The sequence below is a fragment of the Papaver somniferum genome, unplaced genomic scaffold (genome assembly GCF_003573695.1).
Source record: "Papaver somniferum cultivar HN1 unplaced genomic scaffold, ASM357369v1 unplaced-scaffold_24, whole genome shotgun sequence".
Taxonomy (NCBI): domain Eukaryota; kingdom Viridiplantae; phylum Streptophyta; class Magnoliopsida; order Ranunculales; family Papaveraceae; genus Papaver; species Papaver somniferum.
This window is the reverse complement of record NW_020634374.1, coordinates 5009637-5034273: the sequence shown is the minus strand read 5'-3', so window position 1 is coordinate 5034273 and position 24637 is coordinate 5009637. Positions and strand designations below refer to the sequence as shown.

At 39.9% G+C, this 24637-nt stretch overlaps 2 protein-coding genes across 2 annotated transcripts; one reads left to right on the top strand and one right to left on the bottom strand.

The window, feature by feature from the left end:
• LOC113340955 lies at positions 1-1224 on the top strand. The gene has a single exon (XM_026586001.1). The coding sequence runs from the start codon at positions 1-3 to the stop codon at positions 1222-1224; it is 1224 nt and encodes a 407-aa protein (XP_026441786.1).
• Positions 1225-4343: 3119 nt separating this feature from the next.
• Positions 4344-7247, bottom strand: LOC113340826 (protein NRT1/ PTR FAMILY 6.2-like). The gene is made up of 6 exons (XM_026585888.1): positions 7114-7247; positions 6898-6998; positions 6100-6316; positions 5438-5988; positions 5027-5364; positions 4344-4952 (listed from the first exon to the last, which is right to left on the bottom strand). The coding sequence occupies exons 1-6, from the start codon at positions 7114-7116 to the stop codon at positions 4384-4386; spliced, it is 1779 nt and encodes a 592-aa protein (XP_026441673.1). The 5' UTR covers positions 7117-7247; the 3' UTR covers positions 4344-4383.
• Between the last annotated feature and the right edge of the window lie 17390 nt (positions 7248-24637).

Here is a 24637-nt window from a genome sequence, read left to right as displayed (position 1 = left end):
ATGGCTTCAAGTTCTAATTCAAATCTTTTCAATTACTCTCAAAACCCGATACCCGTTTTTGAAGGTGAAAGTTGCGATTTATGGAGTCTTCAAATGAAAACCTTATTCATCTCACAAGATCTTTGGGAATTTGTAGAAGATGGATATGATGCTCCAGATGCGGAAGCGATTGCAACACTTAATCCAGCACAACTAAAAGATCACAAGGAAAGCATAAAGAAAGATGCAAGAGCATTACGTTTCATTCAGCAAGGGTTAAGTAGACACATCTTGCCCAGAATTTCAAACGCCACAAATGCAAAAGAAGCATGGGAAATTCTACAGAAAGCTTTCCATGGCTCAAAGAAAATTATTTCCATAAAACTTCAATCCTTGTGGAGAGATTTTAATACTTTGTTGATGAAAGAAAGCGAAACAATTCAAGTATTTTTCTCGAGAGCTTCAACCATTATAAATCAGATTCAAGCTTTTGGGGATACAATAACAGAGAAGAAAATTGTTGAGAAACTCTTAAGAAGTTTACCATCTAAGTTTGAGCATGTTGTTGCTGCAATTGAGGAATCAAAGGACATCTCCACACTTTCAATGTATGAGCTTATGGGTTCCCTTGAGGCTCATGAACAACGGATAAGTAGATACGTCGAAAAGCCGATAGAGCAAGCATTTCAGTCCAAGTTGCACATCAAAGACAACAACAACCATGGTGAAAATGGAAATCGATCTCACAACAAAAGCATTTTTCACTCTAATGGAAAGAAAAATTTCAACCGTGGAGGAAAATCATACCATGGACGGGGAAGAGGTATTTTTCATAACACCTCAAGGTACGACAATTCAAAACCTTACTGTAATGTATGTAAGAAATCTGGCCATGAAAGTGAAAATTGTCGATACAAGTGCACCATATGTAAGAAATTAAGCCATATGGAGAAAGATTGTTGGTCTAAGCAAGACAATGAAGCAAATTTCTCCGAAAAGGATAATACTTTTGAAAGTTTATTCTTTTCATGCTTTAATTCACACCAAGAAATACCAGAAAACCGAGAAACATCCGAATCACCAGAAATTTGGTATTTGGATAGTGGCTGTAGTAACCATATGACTGGAGACAAAACTTGTTTTGTTAGTTTGGATGAAAATATTAACTATCATGTTAAACTAGGAGATGGAAAACTACACAAAGCCGAAGGAAAAGGTGTTATTTTTGTATCATCTAAAGTATGACAGAAATTAATCCATGATGTCTTGTATGTTCCTGGTCTTTCTCAAAACCTTCTAAGTGTGGGGCAACTCATACAAAGAGGTTATGTTGTGAATTTTGAAAATGGAGAGTGTCAAATCTTTGATGCAAGTAGGCGACAACGGAGGCTAGTGGCTACTGTGAAAATGGCATCAAACAAGGTGTTTCCTCTTATTATGGCACCAAACGAAAATTATTCCTTGAGTGCTGAAAATGTTGATGAAACTGTACTTTGGCACATGAGGTATGGTCATCTTAATTATGGCTCACACAATCTTCTCAAAAAGAAAAATATGGTGATTGGTCTTCCTTCTTTTAACAACAACAAGCAAGTTTGTGAAGGCTGCATGTACGGGAAGGTTCATCGACTTCCTTTTGTTATGACTTCATGGAGAGCAAGAAAGACACTTGAACTTGTTCATGCAGATATTTTTGGTCCGACCAAAATCCCATCATTTAACGGAAAAAGATATTTTCTTCTTTTTGTTGATGATTTTAGCAGGTTGATGTGGATATATTTTCTTGAACACAAATCCGAAGCATTTTCCAAGTTCCAACAGTTCAAAGCTTTGGTGGAGAAGCAAAGTGATCATCACTTAGAAAGTTTTTCGTACTGATAATGGAGGCGAGTTCACATCAAATGAATTTGCCAAGTACTGCACCGAGAACGGCATCAAAAGAGAGCTGACGGTAAGGTATACTCCACAGCAAAACGGAGTAGCTGAGCGGAAGAATCGCACAATTGTAGAGATGGCACGAAGTATGCTCAAAGCAAAGGGACTTCCCAACAAGTTCTGGGCAGAAGCTGTCAATACCGCTGTTCACATTCTTAATCGATCACCAACAAAAGCCGTTTTGAACAAAACTCCTTATGAAGCATGGCATCGTAGAAAGCCGGAGGTAAACTCTTTCAAAGTATTCGTATGTGTTTCCTATGCACACATTCCATCACAAAAAAAGAGAAAAGTTTGATACAAAAGGTGAAAAATATATTTTCGTTGGCTGTAGTGAAAAATCTAAAGGTTATCGATTATTTCATCCGGTGACTAATGAATTGGTTACTTCAAGGGATGTTATTTTTGATGAACTAACATCTTGGAAGTGGGAAAGTGGCAGTGACATCAGCTCTCCTCAATTTTTTGAAGAAGAACAAGAAAATGGTGAATCTGGCACCATACCAAATACCCCGCATACTCCACCAGCAAGTCCAGTAAGACAACCATCTCAAGAAATTGAATCATCTCCTGATTCAAGTGTTCTTAAAAAGATGCGACCTTTACAAGAAATCTATGATGCTTGTGATGTTGTATTTGCTGCATTTGAACCTGAAAGTTTTGAAGTTGCTAGTAAAGATGAAAAGTGGCGAAGTGCAATGGATGAAGAGATAAAAATGATTTCCAAGAACAGAACTTGGGATCTTGTTGACAAGCCTGATTGTAAGGATGTTGTTGGGTTAAAATGGGTTTACAAAACCAAGTTTAATGAAGATGGTTCAGTTCTAAAACACAAAGCTCGTTTGGTGGCGAAAGGTTATTCTCAGAAGCCTGGAATCGACTTCAACGAGACGTTTGCACCTGTTGCAAGGATGGAAACAGTCCGAGTAATTCTCGCTTTAGCGGCTCAGTTCGACATGACAGTTCACCAACTCGACGTCAAATCAGCGTTTCTCAATGGTGAAATCGAAGAAGAAGTGTACGTAGAGTAACCGCAGGGGTATATTCAGAAAGGAAAGGAGGGAAAAGTTTATCGACTTCGAAAGCACTCCACGGTCTTAAACAGGCACCACGTGCTTGGAATACCATGATTGATAAATATTTTCTGGAAAATGGTTTTTCAAAATGCCCCAGTGAACCATCTCTCTACATCAAGAAAAGAAGTAATAATGAGCTTCTTATTGTCTGCATTTATGTGGATGACTTAATCTGTGCAAGTACCAATTTAGAAATGGTGGAGGAGTTCAAAAAATCCATGATCAAGAGGTTTGAAATGACTGACTTGGGCCTAATGAAGTACTTCCTTGGCATTCAAGTGAATCAGTCACAATATCGTATAACACTATCACAAGAGAAGTATGCTACCGATTTGTTGAGGAAGTTCAGTATGAGTGATTGCAAACCAGTTGCAACACCCATGGCTTTGAATGAAAAGTTCTCAAAAGATGATGGAGCGCAAAAGGCAGATGCATCTCTCTCTCGAAGCCTGGTCGGTTCACTCATTTATCTCACAAACACAAGGCCTGATATTGTTCATTCAGTAGGAGTGTTATCTAGATTCATGCATGACCCCAACAAAATTCATTATACTGCTGCAAAAAGAGTTCTAAGGTACGTCAAACGTACTAAGAATTTTTGTCTCAACTACTCGAAGGAAGAAGATAATAGTCTTGTCGGATATACCGATAGTGACTGGGCAGGTTCAATTGATGATCGAAAAAGTACTTCTGGCTATGTTTTTTCTCTTGGTTCTAAAGTGATTACGTGGTCATCAAAGAAGCAGAATACAGTGGCATTATCATCCGCTGAAGCTGAGTATATTGCTGCAACAAGTGCAGCTTGTGAAGCAATTTGGCTACAGAAAGTTTTGGATGATCTCCAACAACAACAAGAGTCAGCAACCACCATCTACTGCGACAACATGTCAACAATCTCAATGACAATAAATCCAGTTTTTCATAGCAAGTCTAAACACATAGAGTTGTGACATCATTTCATTCTAGACTTAGTCAAAAGCAATGAAGTGGAGCTAGAGTTTTGCAATACAAATTTGCAAGTTGCTGACATCTTTACTAAAGCTCTTCCAACTAAAAAGTTCAACTTTTTCAGAAGCTGTATGAAGATTTCAAATTAAGGGGGAGTGTTAAAAAGATTAGTAACTTGAATCCACTGTTTCAGGTAGTCCAAGAGTTTGATCTAGAATCATCTAATCCTTAGGTTATATTCTAGATTGATCTTCCACAGGAGTTACAAAACTCTTAATCTTTCTGTTAATGGAATAATGTACAGGAGTTACAAAACTCTTAATCTTTCTGTTAATGGAATAATGTATTGGAGTTTTAATACCTAGTCTTTTCGGTTCCTTTGTAAGTGCCTATAAATTGGCTTGCTGTTAGTGTTGTAATCAAGCAACAATTTCAATAACAAAGATTAAAGTTGCTCCAAAACATACCTGTGTTCACTTCTGATTTCCGCTGTGCCAACAGTTTTAATGCGTTCCATTTCCACGGAAGAATTCTTACTAGGTTCATTTCTTTTGTACCAAACTGCACTCCAGATAAACAATCCAAAGTTGATGAAGCTTAACACAGCCAAAAGCCCGTAAAAGCAGTCAAGCCTTGCATCATTGATGTTATCAGCTAACCATCCACCATTTCGGCCAGTTATTTTCTTTAAAACTGAGACTAGGAAACTACTACCAAAGAAGCCGAGTGATAGAGTTGTTAGGAAGAGTCCTGTGCTTATACTCTTCATCCCTTTGGGCGACCGGGTTATGAAGAAATCAAGCTGACCTGTGTAAATGAATGCTTCTCCGGAACCAACAAAGACGAACTGTGGTATCAAGATGAAAGCGCTTGCTGGCAGGGTCGACTTAGCGGAGACATGATCACCAGCATGCTTGGCGACTGATAAACGCTTAACCTCAAAGATAGCTGCAAATGCCATTCCCAGTGTCGATAGCATAAGCCCTAAACCAATTCTCTGTAAATCTGTAAATCCTGTTTCAAATAAAGCTCAACCATGTCATGACCAAGTTATATAGGAGACCAAGTTCTGTGTGTGTGTGTAATACCTTGAGTTCCTTTCCACTTTTTCCAAAGTGGCATCACCAGCTGGTCATAGACTGCTATAGTTATCAAAATCGCGGCTACAAAGATGACAGTAAGAGAGCCTGCTGGAATCTGGAAATTCCCGATGGACCTATGCATGGTTGCAGCTTTCTCAACAGAGAACGTCATCATCTGCCCATATGTTGTCCAGAAAAATATTGTTGTCGCCCAAATCGGCAGCAATCTGATCATCATTTTCACTTCCTCCACTTTTGTCACTGAACATAACCGCCAGGGGTTTGGTGGCAAATGCTTAGGTTTTTCGTTGTCTCCAGCAATAATTGAAGCTTTGTCCAAGAAACTGTAAATCAAAACGTAAACGTTAGTACAAGTGCGTACTTCTAGTAAAACCCTTGTGGCTTGAGGTCACATACCGAAACTGATCCGTGCGCTGAAGTCTCCGATCCTCAGATGAATCCTCGTACGCTAACTCGATACTAGAAGGAAATTCAAGTTTCCTTTTCTTTACAGAAGCCGCAATGACTTGAAATATCTGAACAGCAGGACTCCCAGTGATTTTCTTGTACCTATACCTCTTAGTCCCCGATACAAATATAGAGACGGCGATAAGAATTGAAACTGTACAGATACCATAAGCCCAACTTCGACCTACTTCATCTTGTATATAGACTAAAACCGTGACAGCCGTTAGTGTACCTAAGCTAACAAAAAAGAATAGTCGTTGAAAGAAGTGATCCATTTGGACTTTCTCCTTCTCATCCTTCTCGTCGAACTGATCGGTTCCAAATCCTGATACGCACGATTTAAGTCCTCCAGTGCCAAGTGCAATCAGATACAGTGAAAGATATAGAACTCCCATTTGATATCCATTGGCCTTTTCACATTTTTCAGGGCTTATGGTGTTATTACATGGTGGTGGACGTAACTGCGGCAATTTTGTCGATATGGATAATACGGCAGTACCCTGAAGAAAAAAAACTATCGTCATTCATTGTTGTTGCAACTATATGCAGTACTGGGGCTGAAGCTGAAGCTAGAAATCTAGGTACGTACGTGCAGTATAATTAAGACTTACCAGTCCTTGGATAAGAGCGAAAATCAAAATAGTTCTGTATCTGCGTAAGTATGAATCCGCAAGGAAACCTCCTAGTAAACAAAGGAGAAACGACGTTCCCAGAAAATCGGTGACGATATTTGCAGATGTAGCACTTGGGAGATGCATCGTCCCTCCTAAATATGTTACAAGGTTTACTGCTATACCCATGGTCGTTAACCTCTCGCATATTTCAGTTCTTATCAAAAAAAATTGACAGTATTTATCACCAAAATAAACACGTAACATTATTAATACAATCATAATCAGTGATGATCTTCTCAAAATCATAATTCATTGACTCTATAGTCTATACTTTCAGTTATTTGAGGTTTAGAGTTAAATATGAATTCTTAATCTTATTGCGATATATTAATATTAATAAGCGTCGACCCATGTTATATCTGCCATGGGAATCTTAGATCTTGGAATGAGGACAACCCCGATATGCTAACCCCGATATGCTATCCTTTCATTTTTTAAGGTTGTCATCTCCTTTATTTGACCCTCACTTACTCCTATGTTTGACTCAAAATGTTTACACCATTACTGTATCATCAGTTAAGGTTGTCATCTTGATATAATTTTCGTGCAGGGCTCATCATTTTCGAAATAAATCAACATTCCTAGCAAGATTTACGGCTTAGATGGACTATGATGGAAAACTGCATGTATATTCTTTTGTGAACCAGTATATATTCATTCATGAATCGAACTTAGACCAATAAATAGATGTATATGATAGTTTGTACCAATTAAGAAAAATAATGAAACGGGAACAAACCAAGGATCAAAGCAGCTGGTACCCAACCACCGGTTTTAGATTTATCGACCGGAGATCCTTTGTAATCTACAGTATCTGCAATCGACCGGCTCTCTTCCTGACGATGAGACGAATCTAAGCAAATTAGCTGATGTTTCTCTATGACAAGTACTATATATATATATCTTTGAATAATTAAAATGTACTCAAAATACAAGAAGAATATTGCAAACCATTTATCTAAAAGCTAGCTCAGTTGGAGAGGCAGCCACAAAACAAAGCTGTTGCCGATACTACTAGTACTTGTGTTTGTGTAAGTTCTCTCTGCAACTTACAGTTAAGTATGTCTATGACTAATGAGTCCTCCTTTTATACACAAAATTCATTTTATTGAGTATAATAACATACACATTACTAGGAGTTTAGATCTGAGATTTTGGATTTACCGAGTAAATCGTACTAAATTGAGAGGTTCAATAATTCACATGTTTAAAACGAAATTGACGTCCTAACTACAATTTTGTTTGAACTGTATAATTACGAAATAAATTTTGATGTTTTGTCAAGTTTTGGTTCTCCATGTTAACTCATCATCTAGTACGTGTGTCAAGTGACACACGATACCTTGTTGGTTACAGAAATTGTAATTTAGGAAACCTGTTTTAGTTAGAAAGTTATCTGTCTTGAAGTTCAAGGAACTCTCTGTATAAATATCTTGTATCTCCTATGAAAGTGTATGTACGAATTCAATCAAAGAAAGTCTTCTTCAGTTAGTTCTATCTTTGTCTACGTCTTCTTATCTCTGTCTGTGTCTTCTTAAACTTAATCAAAACCCTAACTTAGTTCTAGCTTGGTATCAACTAGGTTTAGGTCCTTTTAACCCTAGTTTCATCAACCACCTTCAATCCTACATCATGTCAATTGAATCTTCAACCATATCCTCAACTCTGTCATCAACTACTTCCGCTGTTATCAACTCAAGTATCTCTTCTCTACAATCTTCTGTTATGTCGTCAGTACAATTTTCCCAACCTCATCACATCATCACCGTCAAATTGGATGAAACCAATTACTCGTTGTGGCGCTCTCAGTTCCTACCGTATCTCCAAGGTTACGATCTCGATGGTCATATTACTGGCACAACACCTTGTCCAGCATCTCCTGTTGATGGTGCAATCCCTACACCGGAGTTTCTCTCTTGGATAAAACAAGATAAAATACTAGTAAGTTGGTTGTTCTCTTCTCTTACACCGGCTGTTTTTCGTCATGTTCATCGTCTTACAACTTCAAAAGCAATCTGGGACTCTCTTGAAGCTCAATATGCCTCTAAATCTGATGCTCAAATTCACCATCTTCATTGTGAGCTCCGTACTCTTCAGAAAGGGTCTAAAACCATGAGAGAATGTATTAATTATGCTCGAAATTTGGTGGATAATCTTGCTGCTACTAATACCACAGTCACCGACAAGGAGTTTCGACACTGTCTTCTCGCTGGTCTTGACAGTTCATATGATGCTATTGTTACTTCCTTGACTACAACAATAGGTTCTCTAACTGTGGAAGATATTATTACTTTTCTTCTAACTTTTGAACTCCGTATAGAGCATCAGACCAACAAACAAGCTATTCAGCCAGTTGCTAATGTTGCTGCGCAATCCCGTCCCAGTGCCTCAAACTCGAACCGATATTCTGATACTACCAACTCGTCTTCAGTCTCGTCTGGTGCTGCTTCAAACAGATTTTCTAATGCCCCAACCCCGAACCGCTTCGCTACTGCATCACATCGTCCCTCAGTTAATCAATTTCAACGTGGACGTCCTGTTGCTCCAGCTGAACTTCCTTGCCAGCTTTGTGTTCGTCCAAACCATGAAGCTCCAGACTGTTGGAATCGCTTTGATCGAAGCTTTTGTCCTCCTCGTCGTCAACCACAAGCCTCTGTACCTCGTGATTATGCTGCTCATGGACCCGACTTACTTCCATCACCCTCATGGACTCCCGATAGTGGTGCTACAGATCATATCACTAATGATTTCTCTCGTCTTCAATTTCCAACTGAATATACTGGTCCTGATCAAATACAGCTGGGTAATGGTTCTTTTATACCAATTTCTAATGTTGGTTCCTCTATTTTAGGAACTCCCAATTGTAAGTTGCAGCTTCGCAATGTTCTCTTTGTACCAAAAATCTCTCATAATCTCTTATCTATTTCTCGTCTTACCACTGATAATAATGTCTTATTTGAATTTCATCCAAATTTTTGTCTTGTGAAGGATCGATGTACCGGGTTGGTTCTTATTCGCGGCAGTAGGAAGGGTGGTCTCTATCAACTTGATACTTCGTCTCAATCTCCTCAAGCTTGCGTAGGTGAACGTGCTAGTTTACAGGCCTGACATGCCAGTTTCAAACCAAACTATTAGTTTTTGTTCATTCTGTCATGAATATAGGAGTCATAAGTTACCATTTAAATCCAGTACAACTATTTATTTGAATCCTTTAGATTTAATTGTCTCGGATGTATGGGGACCCTCTCATATTTTATGTAATGAAGGTTACAAATATTATGTCATATTTATCGATGCGTATAGTCGTTTTACTTGGATGTTTCCTATGTCTCAAAAATCTAATGTTTTTTCTATTTTTTTTTGTTTCAAAAGCATGTTGAAAATCTTTTTAATCGCAAGATAAAGATATTTCAGTCCGACAATGCGCTTGAGAATCTCAAACTTACTCCGCATCTCCAGAAACTTGGGATTTTTCATCGTTTCTCATGTCCACATACTTCTGAGCAAAATGGTTTGGTTGAACGTCGTCATCGTCATATTCGTGAAACTGGTCTTACAATTCTAAATATGGCTTATGTACCATCTTCGTATTGGTATGATTCGTTTTACACTGCTTGTTATTTAATGAATCGTGTTCCTTCGACCTCTGTTAATAATTCTTCCCCATATGAAGCTCTTTTTGGTCTCCCACCGGATTATACTTCTCTTCGTGTTTTCGGTTGTCTGTGTTATCCTCACTTACGTCCGTATAGATCTCACAAAAATGGAGTCTCTTTCTTCTCCTTGTGTTTTTATTGGCTATAGTCCATCTCACAAAGGTTATAAGTGTCTTCATATTCTTACAGGTCGAATATAGTTAGCCGTCATGTTATTTTTGATGAGACTACTTTTCCTTTTGCACCCGCGACTTTACCTTCACCGGCATCGACTTCTTCACAGGTAACTTCATCTTCTCCCCTATCTGTTTCTTTGCCTTTGTTTTCTTCTCCTCGTCCTACTGTATCTCCGTTGCTGTCAGATTCAGCAGCTTCTACTCGACCATCTACAACTCCATCTGTAGTCCGCCAACCTATGCTTGTTCAGCATCCACTATCTCCTCGGTCTCCACAACGTCCAACATCAGTTGAACAACAGCTGACATCACCGCATTCACAACCGGTTCAATCTGCCAGCATTATTACTGACGCAGAACATGTTCATACTTTTGTCCCGTATGCACCTGTTTCACCCAATGGTCGGTCTCCACAACCAGCTCCAGTATCTTCCGTTGATATGTTAGCGTCCACACAACTGGCAGCAGACTCCAGTGATCATGTTGCTGATGTAAAACAAATTATTCCGGTACACCCAATGGTGACAAGGTCTAAGGATGGCATTTTTAAACCCAACTCTAAATATGCACTGGTATGTGATTCGCTTAGTGAACCAACTTGTATTGCACATGCTCATAAGGATCCGGAATGGCGTACTTCATCCGATGACGAAATTAATGCATTATTTCCGAATGGTACATGGTCTCTAGTGCCATATGATCCTTCCATGAATGTTATTGGATGCAAATGGGTATTTTGTATCAAAAGAAATCATGATGGTACAATTTCACGTCGTAAATCTCGTTTGGTTGCGAAAGGTTACAATCAGCAAGAGGGAATTGATTTTTCTGAAACGTTTAGTCCGGTTGTTAAACCATGTACTATAAGAATTATACTTACATTGGCTTTATCTTCAAACTGGTCAATTCATCAGCTAGATGTGCAGAATGCTTTTTTTACATGGAGAACTTCAAGAAGAAGTGTATATGAAACGGCCTCCGGGGTATGTGGATTCTCGTTTTCCTACACATGTTTGCAAATTACATCGTTCTCTTTACGGACTTAAACAGGCTCCTCGTGCATGGTACCACAGACTTAGTACTTTTTTTCTACAAATTGGGTTTATTACTTCAAAGTGTGATTCTTCTTTATTTATCTACAATGGAACTTATGGTACTATTTATTTGTTGGTCTATGTGGATGACATTATTGTTACCGGTTCAAGTACCACAAGTATTGCTTCTGTTCTCACTCGCTTACAACAAGAATTTGCAATTAAAGATCTTGGTTCTTTTTCTTACTTTCTTGGCATTGAGGCGACTCGCACTTCTTCTGGTTTATTTTTTTCTCAACAACGTTGTAGATGGTGGATTTTCGACAAGGGCTAAAATCATAAACTCATAATTATACGAATATCTGATCCAGCAATCAGACGTGAGTATTGAGACAGGGTCTCTCATCGAATTCTCAACGGAGATTACTTTCTCTCTGAGTACATGTAGATATGTAGTCTCACGACTGGACAACGACATATCTCATGAATACTGAACACTTTCAGTGATTATTTCTATATAATATCACGAGATGGACGGCTCCTAGACAGCTTGCTCTCCTAGTATAGAGCGATAACGTCTTCAGGAACAAACAACGAGTTTACCCTGACTATATAAAGGATATGACTTACCGACAAGCTCATATCGGGATAATTAATGCTCCTAGACAGCTTTCTCTGCTAGTATAGAGCCACAAAGTTAATTATTCCTAATTAAAATTAATTCTGTCGTGACATTCACTACTGAATTCCCAGAATAATCTATTATTTCTCCTATTCCATGGTCGAATCCACGACTGGTCCCATGGAATGGCAATAACAATTGCTCCTATTCCATGGTCGAATCCACGACTAGTCCCATGGAATGGAAATAAATAATTGTTCTGATTCTATGATCGAATCCACGACTTGATCTCATAGAATAACAATGAAACAACTATATTATCTCATTACTCTGATTTCATGATCGAATCCACAACTGGTCTCATAAATGGTAATAGATAAATCTTAATTACTCCATGGTCGAATCTACGATCCCATGGAATGGTAATGCTCACTTTATTATTCTGAATTCGTAGTCGAATCCTCAGCTGATCCTATGAATTAATAATAAACATCTTATTACTCAGTTTTGTGAATTATTATCCACCGAATTCCACAATTAGTAATAAATAATCAACAACCGGGCGTCTGAGCTACCTCTAAGTAAGCCCCGATCCAAATGGTGAAAGTGTGTTCAACAAAGATGCACTAACAGTTACCGCACGAACGAGTATTTCAAAATACAACGAAACGATGAACCTATGCAAAATAGGGAAGAAAATAATAAATAATTAAAAATATTGACCAAGGTGCTGGGAACACAGACACACGACCAACCGACCGTGTCGTGGTCAGTCCTACACCAGTTTTATATTTTTAATACATTATTTTCCGTGATTTGATGAAAATTATCTTATTTGATCAAATCTCCTTCGTCTCGAGGAAAATCCTCGGTTTCATGGTATTGTCATAAATCCATAAAAAATAATATAAAATGAAGGAAAGGAGTGTGGGGCGTGACCATGGGACAACCGGCCGCGTCTTGGTCCCAGCCGGCCCCAGACCTCACGGTTCCTCATTATTTTATTATTATTATTATTTCTCTAATTTCATGAAAAACTCCTTGATTTCATGGTATTTTGCACAAATCACCAAATAATAATAAAATAAAATAAATTATGAAAACTTGTGGGACCGGGCCCTGGCCGGCCGACCATGCCCTAGACGGTCCCACACGCCCCTTTGTTTTATTATTATTTGTATTTTCCTTGATTTCATGGTATTTCTCTCAAATTAAGAAAAATTCCCTCAAATCATGAAAAAATACCTACAAAAAATAATTATTAAGAAAACTCGTGGGACCGGGACCTAGCCGGCCAGCTGCACCTCCACGGTCCCACACGCACTTGTTTTTATTATTTTAATATTTTTTGCTTCCCTGAACTCATGAAAACTCCTTCAATTCATGGAAACTCCCTAAATTCATCAAATTTCTCAAAATTCATGAATTTTTCATAAAATCATCAAAATATTATAAAATTAAGGAAAAGGCACCACGGGACCGTGGCCACGACCGGCCGACCATGCCTTGGCCTCGGCGGTCCCACGCCTCCTTATTCCTTATTTTATAATTATTTTCCATCATCTCATGGTGTTTTCCTCAGTTTCGTCGAAACCCTAATTTTGGAATGTTTTCTCGAATGGATGCTCAATTGCATGCCAGAAAATATCAAAATTCTCAGGACTGAGACGCGGACGCCTTGGGGACACGAGCATGCTATCTTGACCGACCAAGATTGGCTCTTTGGCATACAAAAGCCGGTCCCATCAAGTTTCACAGTTTTGACCTAATTTGCACAATTGCATGTATTAGGTCCAAGACTCTTCCAAACACTTTGGATTTTCATGAAGTGATAATCATGCGGTCATGTGACTACCCAAGGTTGGTTTCATGACCCATGGTCGGTCCCTCACTCCATCATAATTAATTAGCTTTTCTCACCTAAGGCTCAGACGAGCATTTTCGAATAAATGATTAAACCAGCATTTAATCATTCTTTCACCAACAAATCGTCAACTCTTCAGTAGTTCTTTTTATTTGCTCACGTGAGCATATGGACACTACATTGTTGATCCACGGTCCCATGTAGTCGCTCCCTCCTTCGTCCCATGGTTGAAATTCTGACGAACCATGAATTGATCATCAATTGATCAAATTAGGGTTTCTGAATCCAAGGATCATCATTCCAAATTCCAACCATAATAATTTACGACGACCTCATGGTCATTAATTTTATTAATTATGCTCGGTTCAACGACCAGTATTCTAATTAATATTTTTGGTACGCTTCCAATAATCCATCAGATGAGCAACACATGCTCAGACGATCAAATATTCAACAATTCATCACATGAGCAACACTTGCTCAGATGATAAATATTTGCTCAAACCAAGGAATATTGGTTCAACAATCAATATTCAACGATCCATCGAATGAGAAATACTTGCTCACTTCATCGTAAGAACCTGTCTCATGACATGTTCAATTCATGAGTTTCAGAACATCATGTTCAACTCAGCAACTACATGGACTCATCGTCCCATCAAACCACGAAGTCATCAATTGACTAACAAACCACGAGACGTCAATCGTGTCACTTGGGGAGATATCACTTAGGGTTTTGGTCTGGCGGTCTACGGCACGTGTGTTCAAACACACGATGTAATGTGATAAAGTCGTGCAATCAGTTGAAGGAATTCACGAGGTAGTGGGTGGAGAATCGACCAAGTCTCCACACGTTGAGCAACTGGTTTCAAACACGATCTTCACTTCCCCACTCCTTGATTCCATCAAATGTCACACTTCATGGAATCATGGTGTCTAAAATTCCAGCAATATAAATAAGTCTCTGAATCATGATTGAATCATCGCATCACAGTATCATCAATCTCATCTCATCACAACACGAGATCATCAACTCATCAATTGAGAACTACTCTCAATTGAGCAATTTCAATCTCAGAGCTTATCATATTCAGAATTCACACACCCACAATCTTTGATTACCATTGATTCCACACATTTCTCAGCTTCCCTCCTACAGATCAACCCATCCTCTCTTGTGACCGAATTTACTCTGGAACGGTCATTGTCTTGATTTAGGCCGGAGTACTACAGATTGATCTCTCGAATCTAAAGCACCCCCTTTGCAGCGGTGCATCTGTGTGAGGTTTAACATTTCGCTCGGTTCGAGGAGTCTCCTCCGTACGGTCGTCTCCTCAATTCCTTAAAAACCAGCAAATCGTTTTTCCCCATCTACAGATTGGCGACCACAGTGGGAGATCATTCTCTCGGTTGCAATCTCACAATTTCACAAGATGGTTGATCTCAGGTCAGGTTCAGTTATGAATCCTAACACAAACCGTGCTAGCACTAGCAACAACAACAATCAGAATATCCCGGAGACAATTCCGACCTCCAACACTGATGGTGGTGACATACTCCTCCTCACGCGAAGGTCATCCACTGTCCGGACGACACCCTGAAGAAGTCAGAGGAGATCCACCACCTACCATTGCTGATCTTATCAAAGCGCAGAGACTCTTGCAAAGAATCAGACTGACATGGTGCTACACAGAAGGAGCTGTGTAATTATCTCAAAACTCTTACTGACAAGATGTCAGAGAAACTCAAGAGAAGGAAAAGGAGAAATCCTCAGACGACGGTCCTGAAGTAATTCCAATCCATACAGTAAAGACGACGAAGTCCAAAACTGCTACAACAACTCATCAGCGAAGGGATCATCGAATTTCATCACTCGCAGGATATGGAGCACCTCTTGGAGAACCGTGGAAAAGACAAACATCGCATGTCCATCGTCATCAACCTCCTTATCCTGCCGCTACGCAGAGGATTCCACTCCCCAAAGGTTACGTTTCTCCAACCTTCACCTTATATGATGGAACTGGCAATGCTCGGGAACATGTCTCTCGTTTTCTCGAAGCCTGGGAGAACATGAACATAATCATGTGTCGTCTCAAGGAATTCTCAAAATCTCTGAAAGGCAGAGCATACACCTGGTATAAACATCGCACCAGGGACTATCAACAATTGGGGAGAAATGGTTAACGCATTCTACAGGAAATACTTCTTCGTGTCAGAACAAGTCACCCTCTCCGACCTTGGAAGAATGTTTCAGAGGGTCAGTGAAAATCCCAATGATTATGTGAAAAGTTCAGAGTCCAAGCCCTGGATTGTCATGACCCAAACGTCACGGAGCAAACTGGTGGACTTGTGCATCAATGGCATGCTCCCGGTCTACAGGGCCTTGCTGGAGAACCTTCGATTCCAGACTTTCTCAGAGCTTCACGAAGCTGCGAAGAGGTCGGCAACCACTGCACCCGCTCTTTTGGAGAGCAAAGTCTACAAAGACTGAGGATTCAAAAGACACTCGAGGAAGCAGGCGTTGATCAACAAGCAGTACAACCTGCAACCTTCAAAAATGCTGTCGCAAAGGGAGTAAGCGAAAATCAGAACCACAGCACAAGCAGACTTCCTCCACCCCTTCAAAGGACACACAAGAAGGAGAATTCGAAAATCCCTCTCAGCATACGGAAGATCCAGAAGCACCTGATTTTCCCTGTTCAATGGAAGAAGTTAATGAACTACTCGATGCCTGGATTCAAGATGGTGCAATCAAATTGCCTTATGTCAAGAAGGAACCAACTGAAGAGCCATGGAAAATCCTCGGTATTGCCGCTTCCATAGATACGTAGCCATCCCACAAGTGATTGCAAAATTTTGAAGCGCATATTCAAAGAAAAGGTCGAATCAGGAGAGCTCAACCTGGGGACTGAGGGGTGCACAAAAACCCCTCCCAGTCAGAACTTTTACCATCTCTGAACCTCCTGTCAAGGAAGGTCCAATCTCTGATCGAACATGTCTGCGAGTTGTTGTATCTTTCGAAAGCTCAAAGGAAAGACATGTTTGCTGCACTGAACCACATCGTGTCCGGAAACGTCCGTGATCCAAGAGACCACCACCGAACCTTCAGCCACCGACAAAGAAATGTATGACTGGGGACTGCTCACCACAGTGCACATTAAAGGAAATGAGTTCAAGAGGGCGTTCGTCGATGTTGGTACCGCTGTCAACATCATCCCTTTGAAAACTCTCAGAGCTGCTGGTATTACTCGACAGGGAAGCCACCCACGCTCCCATAGCAATCAGGGACCACGAAGGAATCTCCAGAACGCATACGGCTTCATCACTCTCAAAGTTACGGAAAGATTGATCTGCACTGAGGCCAAGTTTTTCATAATCCGGGAAGACCCTGGATACGACATGGTCCTTGGGAGAACTTGGATTCATGATGAAGGATAACGATGCCTTCAACACATCCTGTCATCGACAAGGATTCCGAGTCGGAAGACGAAGCAGAGGACGCACCACCGTTTGAGCATCTGGAAGAAGTAAAAACTCTGATGGGACTTACGCAGGAACTTGGAGAAATCCGCACACCTTTGTCAGAAGGTTTCGAGCTCAGGCAAGTCTTATTCCTCCTCATCTCCAATATTACCAATGTTCAAATACGCTACTATGGCCAGGGACTTCTCCCCATGAAAATTTAGCAGTCATCAAAAGCTACGAGTGGGTAACTTCACCTCAGCAATATTACACTCAATGGTTGGGTTCAGAACTTCTTCAAATCGTCACTCCATCGAGAGGTTTATTGTGAAGACTTGGCTAAGCATGATCAACACTATGCTGGATACTCTCTTCCGCACGAGTGTCCATATGGCCACAATCGTGGAATTCCGTCAAACAGGGAATTCCGAATCAGCGGAAGATATTCAAGGCACGATCGACCAAGCCTAACAAGTTTCATGAAGGGACCTGGTTCTCAAAGCAGTTCAGCGCGGTCTTCATTCTACAAGGAACTCCAATTGGGAAGGACCATTCATGGTCGCTAGTCCGTGGCGGAGGATACTACAAATTGACAACACAGATGACAGAACCCCCAGTAATTCACGAAAATTGGCTCAAGGCGTTTATCTGAAATTATTGGACATTTAAGGTATTGGGCGTTGAAGCATTCATGGTTTGGGATTTAACATTTAGGATTTTCTTTCATTTGTATTTCAATTCCTCCAAAACATTTGCAATACTTGCAATCAGTATTTGAGTTCAGCAATTTATCAAAATTCAGTACATATTTCGTAAAAGAAAATCTCTATCAGAAAATCCTTAACCATCAGTCAATCCAAAACCATCTAAATATCAAAACCCAAGTATAAACCTCACATCTCTCAGAAGTTCAGAAGTTCAAGAGATAATCAAAGGAAATCAGCAAGAAAAGGCTTTCGCTCATCAGCATCCTTCAAGATTTGCAAAGCCGCCCTCTCCTTGTTCAAATCCTCGGTCAGCTTGGAAATCTTGTCCTCCTTCTCCTTCACAGCATCATTGGGAAAGGGTATGTTCTCCTCACATGAATCCTTGATAACGTTTATTTGCTTGCGAAGCCATTTCACGTTGAGGCCAAGTCTCTCTGAATTCTCTAAGTTAAACTCCCAATCAAAGAGTATATTTGGAGTCACAGTATTCCTAGGTCTGGCACGCATATCACTCACGACACGCAAGATAACTCCTACTTGCATGGTTAAAGCATAAGCACGCCCAGGATTCCTGTCAACGATCATGTGGTTCTTCCATATTGTCTCGTACAAGCGTGCATATCCAATGGGAACGTTGAATCCACCTATCAGTTCATGATATGGGATTGAAGTGTCAAATGGAGGATCGAAAGCAACTTCTGAAGTTGGATATTCATACACTATTATACGGTTCTCAGTCACTGGAGCGGCTTCCACAACCAAAGCGATAATTCCTTCGGTATTCTCCGCTGCTGTCTCGGTTCCTTCTATCACTGAGGAAACAACCATCTGGGTTTCCATAACATCAGTAGAGACTTTTTCATGGCCTTTCATTTTAGGGATGGTTTTCTCTTCATCAATAACTCCAGAATGGTTAGAGTTATCATCGTTGGCTCCAGTATCCTCAACTTCGGTATTTAGCACCTAATACGAAGATTACATGAGGTTAGAGTCACGAATCCAAAGGAGATTATGAAATGCAGTATACCAGCAAGGAAACATCATCAAGGTTCATCATAATACATTCAAGGCACGAGAAAATAACATAAAATTCATGAAAACACGTTTTACGATGAGTCCGTCTGAAGAAACTGAACTCTCCCATGTACTAGGATACGAACTGGGAGCAAACTATAAGGAATTTGAGGATGGAACATATACCATTATCTTCGTATGGATGTCCTCTACGATATTTCAAAATTTCATGACAATCCGATGAACGAGCAAGTAGATGTGGCCAAAATATCAAGTGATGCGCAATCTGAAAAAGTCCTGGAAGTCTCCTGGAAGTTTACTATTTTGCATTTTTCTGGCTCTGAACGTGCTCAAAACTTAAAAAGATTCTTTGCTAAAGCTTGTAAATTTTCCGGGCTTGAATTTTCACATACATATCATCAAAATCCGATTTCGCACGAAGATTCTACGACATTCTTACTAAAAAGCTGGGTTCCGAATTTTCTAACGACGAAATTTGACTAAGTTTTCATATACGCACATGGATTCACATTCATTAATTCAAAAATCAGCACTTTTATACTTCTATGAAGAAGGTACATGGTATATGCTTACTTGAGAGGTATCCAAAGCGTTCAAGGAGATGGGAGGATCATTACTTTCATTCGGCTTCAAATCCTTGGCACCGCCTGTGTCTCTATTCTCAAGAGACGGTCGAGTAGTAACACTCTCCATTTCCATAACGACATCCTCCAAGACATATTCTCAAACAATTAGTGTTTCATCGATAAAGCATCATAATCGAACATGTGAAGAGATACTTACAACTTTTTCTTCATCGCTCAAGTTAGGAATTGCTTGCTCAAAGGCGGAGAACCGAAGACCATCAATACTTGATGGAGCAAAACTCTGCAACGGGATAACAATATCGGTTTCAGGATCCTAATAATATGGGAGAGAAAGAGTCACAACAAAGAAAATACTGGAAACTCACCAAAGCACCAACTGGGGACTTTACGGTATTGGGTAACAACTTATATCCTTTATGCCTGCCTTCTCCGCCATGAATAACCGCCTCAGTCTCTGAGAGATCTACACCGATTCGAGGTCGTATATTACGACCGTCCTGTGGTGAAATCCAATAATATAATCAGAATACAGTTCTTATAATTTCGTGAAGATTATATGAAGAAACATACCTGAGAGCATCCTGGAGACGACTTTCGTTTATCACCAGAAAGATACTTCAATCTTGGTCGAATGGAAATCATCTCAGCCGAAGGAAGATCCTTGAATGGAGGTCTGGGAAACCTTACAAAGCCACGCAAACACCCAAGTTGCTGATCCCAGAATTCTACATAACCTGGGGTTACGTATGCGAATCTATCAGAACCAGGAAACCAGTAGCTACTCCCTTCCACGTGAGTATGATCCAAATGAGTCCTGAGTTGCTCAACTGATGGCTTCCTTCTCCGTATGGTTGGAACATACTGATCCATACCCATTTGTCGAGCTGCTCTATCAATATTATACTCCTCCACTGAAAGCTCTCCAAACGTGGCTGATAGCAAATGACCAGAGGTGCAACTCAACATGAAAGATCTTTCGCCATCACTCAGATGGGCACCAGACGTCAAACTCGTGCTTTCTCCAGTATTGAAATTCATCGGCTGAGAAACATAATCAGGGACTGACACCCATGCGAAAATTGAACTCAGATTCTTCATCTAACACATCAATGAAGCGTATTTTAGAACAAGGCTGCTTTGTGGACCAATGCATGATCCTAGCATTATCTTTCTCAGGGAAAGTATGGCGCATCAGTATTCGGTCCTTGAAGAACATTACGTGGAGTAGGTGCATAATTCTTAAAGTGCTCCCACATCAAAGATTGAAGAAACATCGTGTTGGCATAACACTCAATCTTCATAGAGCCGTTCGACACACTGGAGTCTATAATCAAGGAGTCCAGGTTGTAATACAAGGAGCCTAAGAATAAACTACTGATAGAAGCATTTATGTGTCTAATTTATCCTCAATGTTCCGTATTGTTAGTACTCGTTTTCGTACTTATTATGGTGTTTTGTGTGTTTTTAGGTATTTTTGGAAAATAAATAATGTTGGAAAATTCGGCGCGAAAAGTTGCTCGGAGCACCCCCGGAGGACAATTGCTATACGGACCCCCACTTTTGCTAAGGGTCACCCTTATTCTCAGCACCCACGGCTATGTGTAGCCCAAATTAATCCACATCACCCATCTTCTCCGTTTGAAAAAGTTTTTGGCGGGAAAACAAAGTCAATTTGGGTATTATCGCCTGGGTAAACCACATCAACCAGAGGATGGGTTTCTAACAACTGAGCTTCTTTCTGGACATCATTAGGTTCGGTAAAATGTGTATGAAGATAATGTTGTAAGATGGTTGAGGCACAAATGTCAAGTCCTACACGAGGGAACTTTCTAATAGTTAAAGCACACGGAGAATTACCCCCAAACTTAGAGTTTTCTGTGTATCTAGAAAGACTAGTCACAACTTCCCTAATTTCTAGGTCATCAGATTCCTGAAAATGGTCAATTGATTCTTCTAAGTCTGGTTCATCCTCGCTCATCTCTACGAGTTTATGGTCTTCTAAGATTAGTATTTCTAAATCGCTAGACTCTAAAACATTATTCTCAGGGTAAACTCTTTCCTCTAAACCATCATCACAATCATATAAAGGATTACCATCGAAAGTTTCTAGTAAAGGCTCATTAACTAAGGTGTTAATCATAGTTACTTCCTCCGATTCACTAATAGGAACATCAAATAATAGATTATCCAACATACTGCTGTAGATGGTGGATTTTCGATAAAGGCTAAATTCGTAAACTCATAATTATACGAAACTCCGATTCAACAATCGGACGTGAGTATCGAGACACGAGTCTCTCATCGAATTCTCAACGGAGAGTACTTTCTCTCAGAGTACATGTAGATATGTAGTCTCACGACTGGACAACGGCATATCTCATGAGTACTGAATACTTTCAGTGATTATTTCTATATAGTATCACGAGATGGACAGCTCCTAGACAGCTTGCTCTGCTAGAGCGATAACATCTTCAGAAACAAACAACGAGTTTACCCTGACTATATAAAGGATATGACTTACCGACAAGCTCATATCGGGATAATTAATGCTCCTAGACAGCTTGCTCTGCTAGTATAGAGCCACAAAGTTAATTATTCCTAATTAAGATTGATTCTGCCGTGACATTCACTACCGAATTCCCGGAATAATCTATTATTGCTCCTATTCCATGGTCGAATCCACAACTGGTCCCATGGAATGGCAATAACAATTGTTCTGATTCTATGATCGAATCCACATCTTGATCTCATAGAATAACAATAACTATATTATCTCATTACTATGATTTCATGATCGAATCCACAACTGGTCTCATAAATGGTAATAGATAAACCTTAATTACTCTGATTCTATGGTCGAATCTACGATCCCATGGAATGGTAATGCTCACTTTATTATTCTGAATTCGTAGTCGAATCCTCAGCTGATCCTATGAATTAATAATAAACATCTTATTACTCAGTTTTGTGAATTATTCTCCACTGAATTCCACAATTAGTAATAAATAATCAACAATCGGGCGTCTGAGCTACCTCTAAGTAAACCCCGATTCGAATGGTGAAGGTGTATTCAACGATGATACACTAACAGTCACCGAAAGAACGAGTATTTCAAAAATACAACAAAACGATGAACCTATGCAAAATAGAGAAGAAAATAACAAATAATTTAAAATATTGACCAGGGTGCTGGGAGCACGGACACACGACCGACCGACCGTGTCGTGGTCAATCCCACGCCAGTTTTATATTTTTAATGCATTTTTATTATTTTCCATGATTTGATGAAAATCCTCTCATTTTATCGAATCTCCTTCGTCTCGAGGAAACTCCTCGGTTTCATGGTACTTCCATAAATCCATAAAATTAATATAAAATTAAGGAAAGGAGTGTGGGGCGTGACCGTTGGCCAATCGGCTATGCCTTGGTCCCAACCGGCCCCACACCCACGGTTCCTTATTATTTTATTATTATTATATTATTATTCTAATTTCATGAAAAAACTCCTTGATTTCATGGTATTTTTGCACAAATCATCAAATAATAATAAAATAAAATAAATTATGAAAACTTGTGGGACCGGGCCTTGGCCGGCCGGCCATGCCCTAGCCGGTCCCACACGCCCCTTTGTTTTATTATTTTATTAGTTTTCCTTGAATTCATCAAATTCCTTGATTTCATGGTATTTCTCTCAAATTAGGAAAAATTCCCTCAAATCATCAAAATACCTAAAAATATTAAAAATTATGAAACTCGTGGGACCGGACCACCAAGCCGTCCGGCCATGCCTCCACATCCCAAACACCCTTGTTTTTATTATTTTAATATTTTTTGCTTCCTTGAACTCATGAAACTCCTTCAATTCATGGAAACTCCCAAAATTCATCAAATTCTCAAAATTCATGAATTTTTCATAAAATCATCAAAATATTATAAAATTAAGGAAAAGGCACCACGGGACCGTGGTCACGACCGGCCGACCATGCCTTGACCACGGAGTCCCCACGCCTCCTCATTCCTTATTTTAATTATTTTTCATCATCTCATGGTGTTTTCCTCAGTTTCGTCGAAACCCTAATTTTGGCATATTTTCTCGAATGGATGCTCAATTGCACGCCAGAAAATATCAAAATTCTCAGGACTGAGACGGACGCCTTGGGACACGAGCACGCTATCTTGACCGACCAAGATTGGCTCTTTGGCTCACGGAAGCCGGTCCCATCAATTTTCACAGTTTTGACCTAATTTGCACAATTGCTCGTATTAGGTCCAAAACTCTCCAAACACTTTGGATTTTCATGAAGTGATCGTCAGGCGTCACGTGACAACCCAGGGCCGGTTTCATGACTCCATGGTCGGTCCCCTCGCCTCGTCATAATTAATTAGGTTTTCTCACCTAAGGCTCAGACGAGCATTTTTGAATAAATGATTAAGCCAGCATTTAATCATTCTTCCACCAACAAATCGTAAACTCTTCAGGAGTTCTTCGTATTTGCTCACGTGAGCATATGGAAACTACATGGTTGATCCACGGTCCCATGTAGTCGCTCCCTGCTTCATCCCATGGTTAAACTTCTGACGAACCATGAATTGATCATCAATTGATCAAATTAGGGTTTCTGAATCCAAGGATCATCATTCCAGATTCCAACCTTAATAATTTTACGACGACCTCATGGTCATTAATTTTATTAATTATGCTCGGTTCAACGACCAGTATTCTAATTAATATTTTTGGAACGCTGCCAATAATCCATCAGATGAGCAACACATGCTCAGACGATCAAATATTCAACAATTCATCACATGAACAACACTTGCTCAGATGATAAATATTTTCTCAAGCCAAAGAATATTGGTTCAACAACCAATATTCAACGATCCGTCGAATGAGCAATACTTGCTCGCTTCATCATAAGAACTATACCTTTGTCTCATGACATGTTCAACTCATGAGTTTCAGAATATCATGTTCAATTCAGCAACTACATGGACTCATCGTCCCATCAAACCACGAAGTCATCAATTGACTAACATACCACGAGACGTCAATCGTGTCACTTTGGGGGATATAACTTAGGGTTTTGGTCTGGCGGTCTACGGCATGTGTGTACAAACACACTTTGGAATGTGAGCAAGTCGTGCAATCAGTTAAAGGAATTTACGAGGTAGTGGGTGGAAAATCGACCAAGTCTCCACACGTTGAGCAACTGGTTTCAAACACGATCTCCAATTCCCCACTCCTTGATTCCATCAACTGTCACACTTCATGGAATCACGGTGTCTAAAAATTCCAGCAATATAAATAAGTCTCTGAATCATGATTGAATCA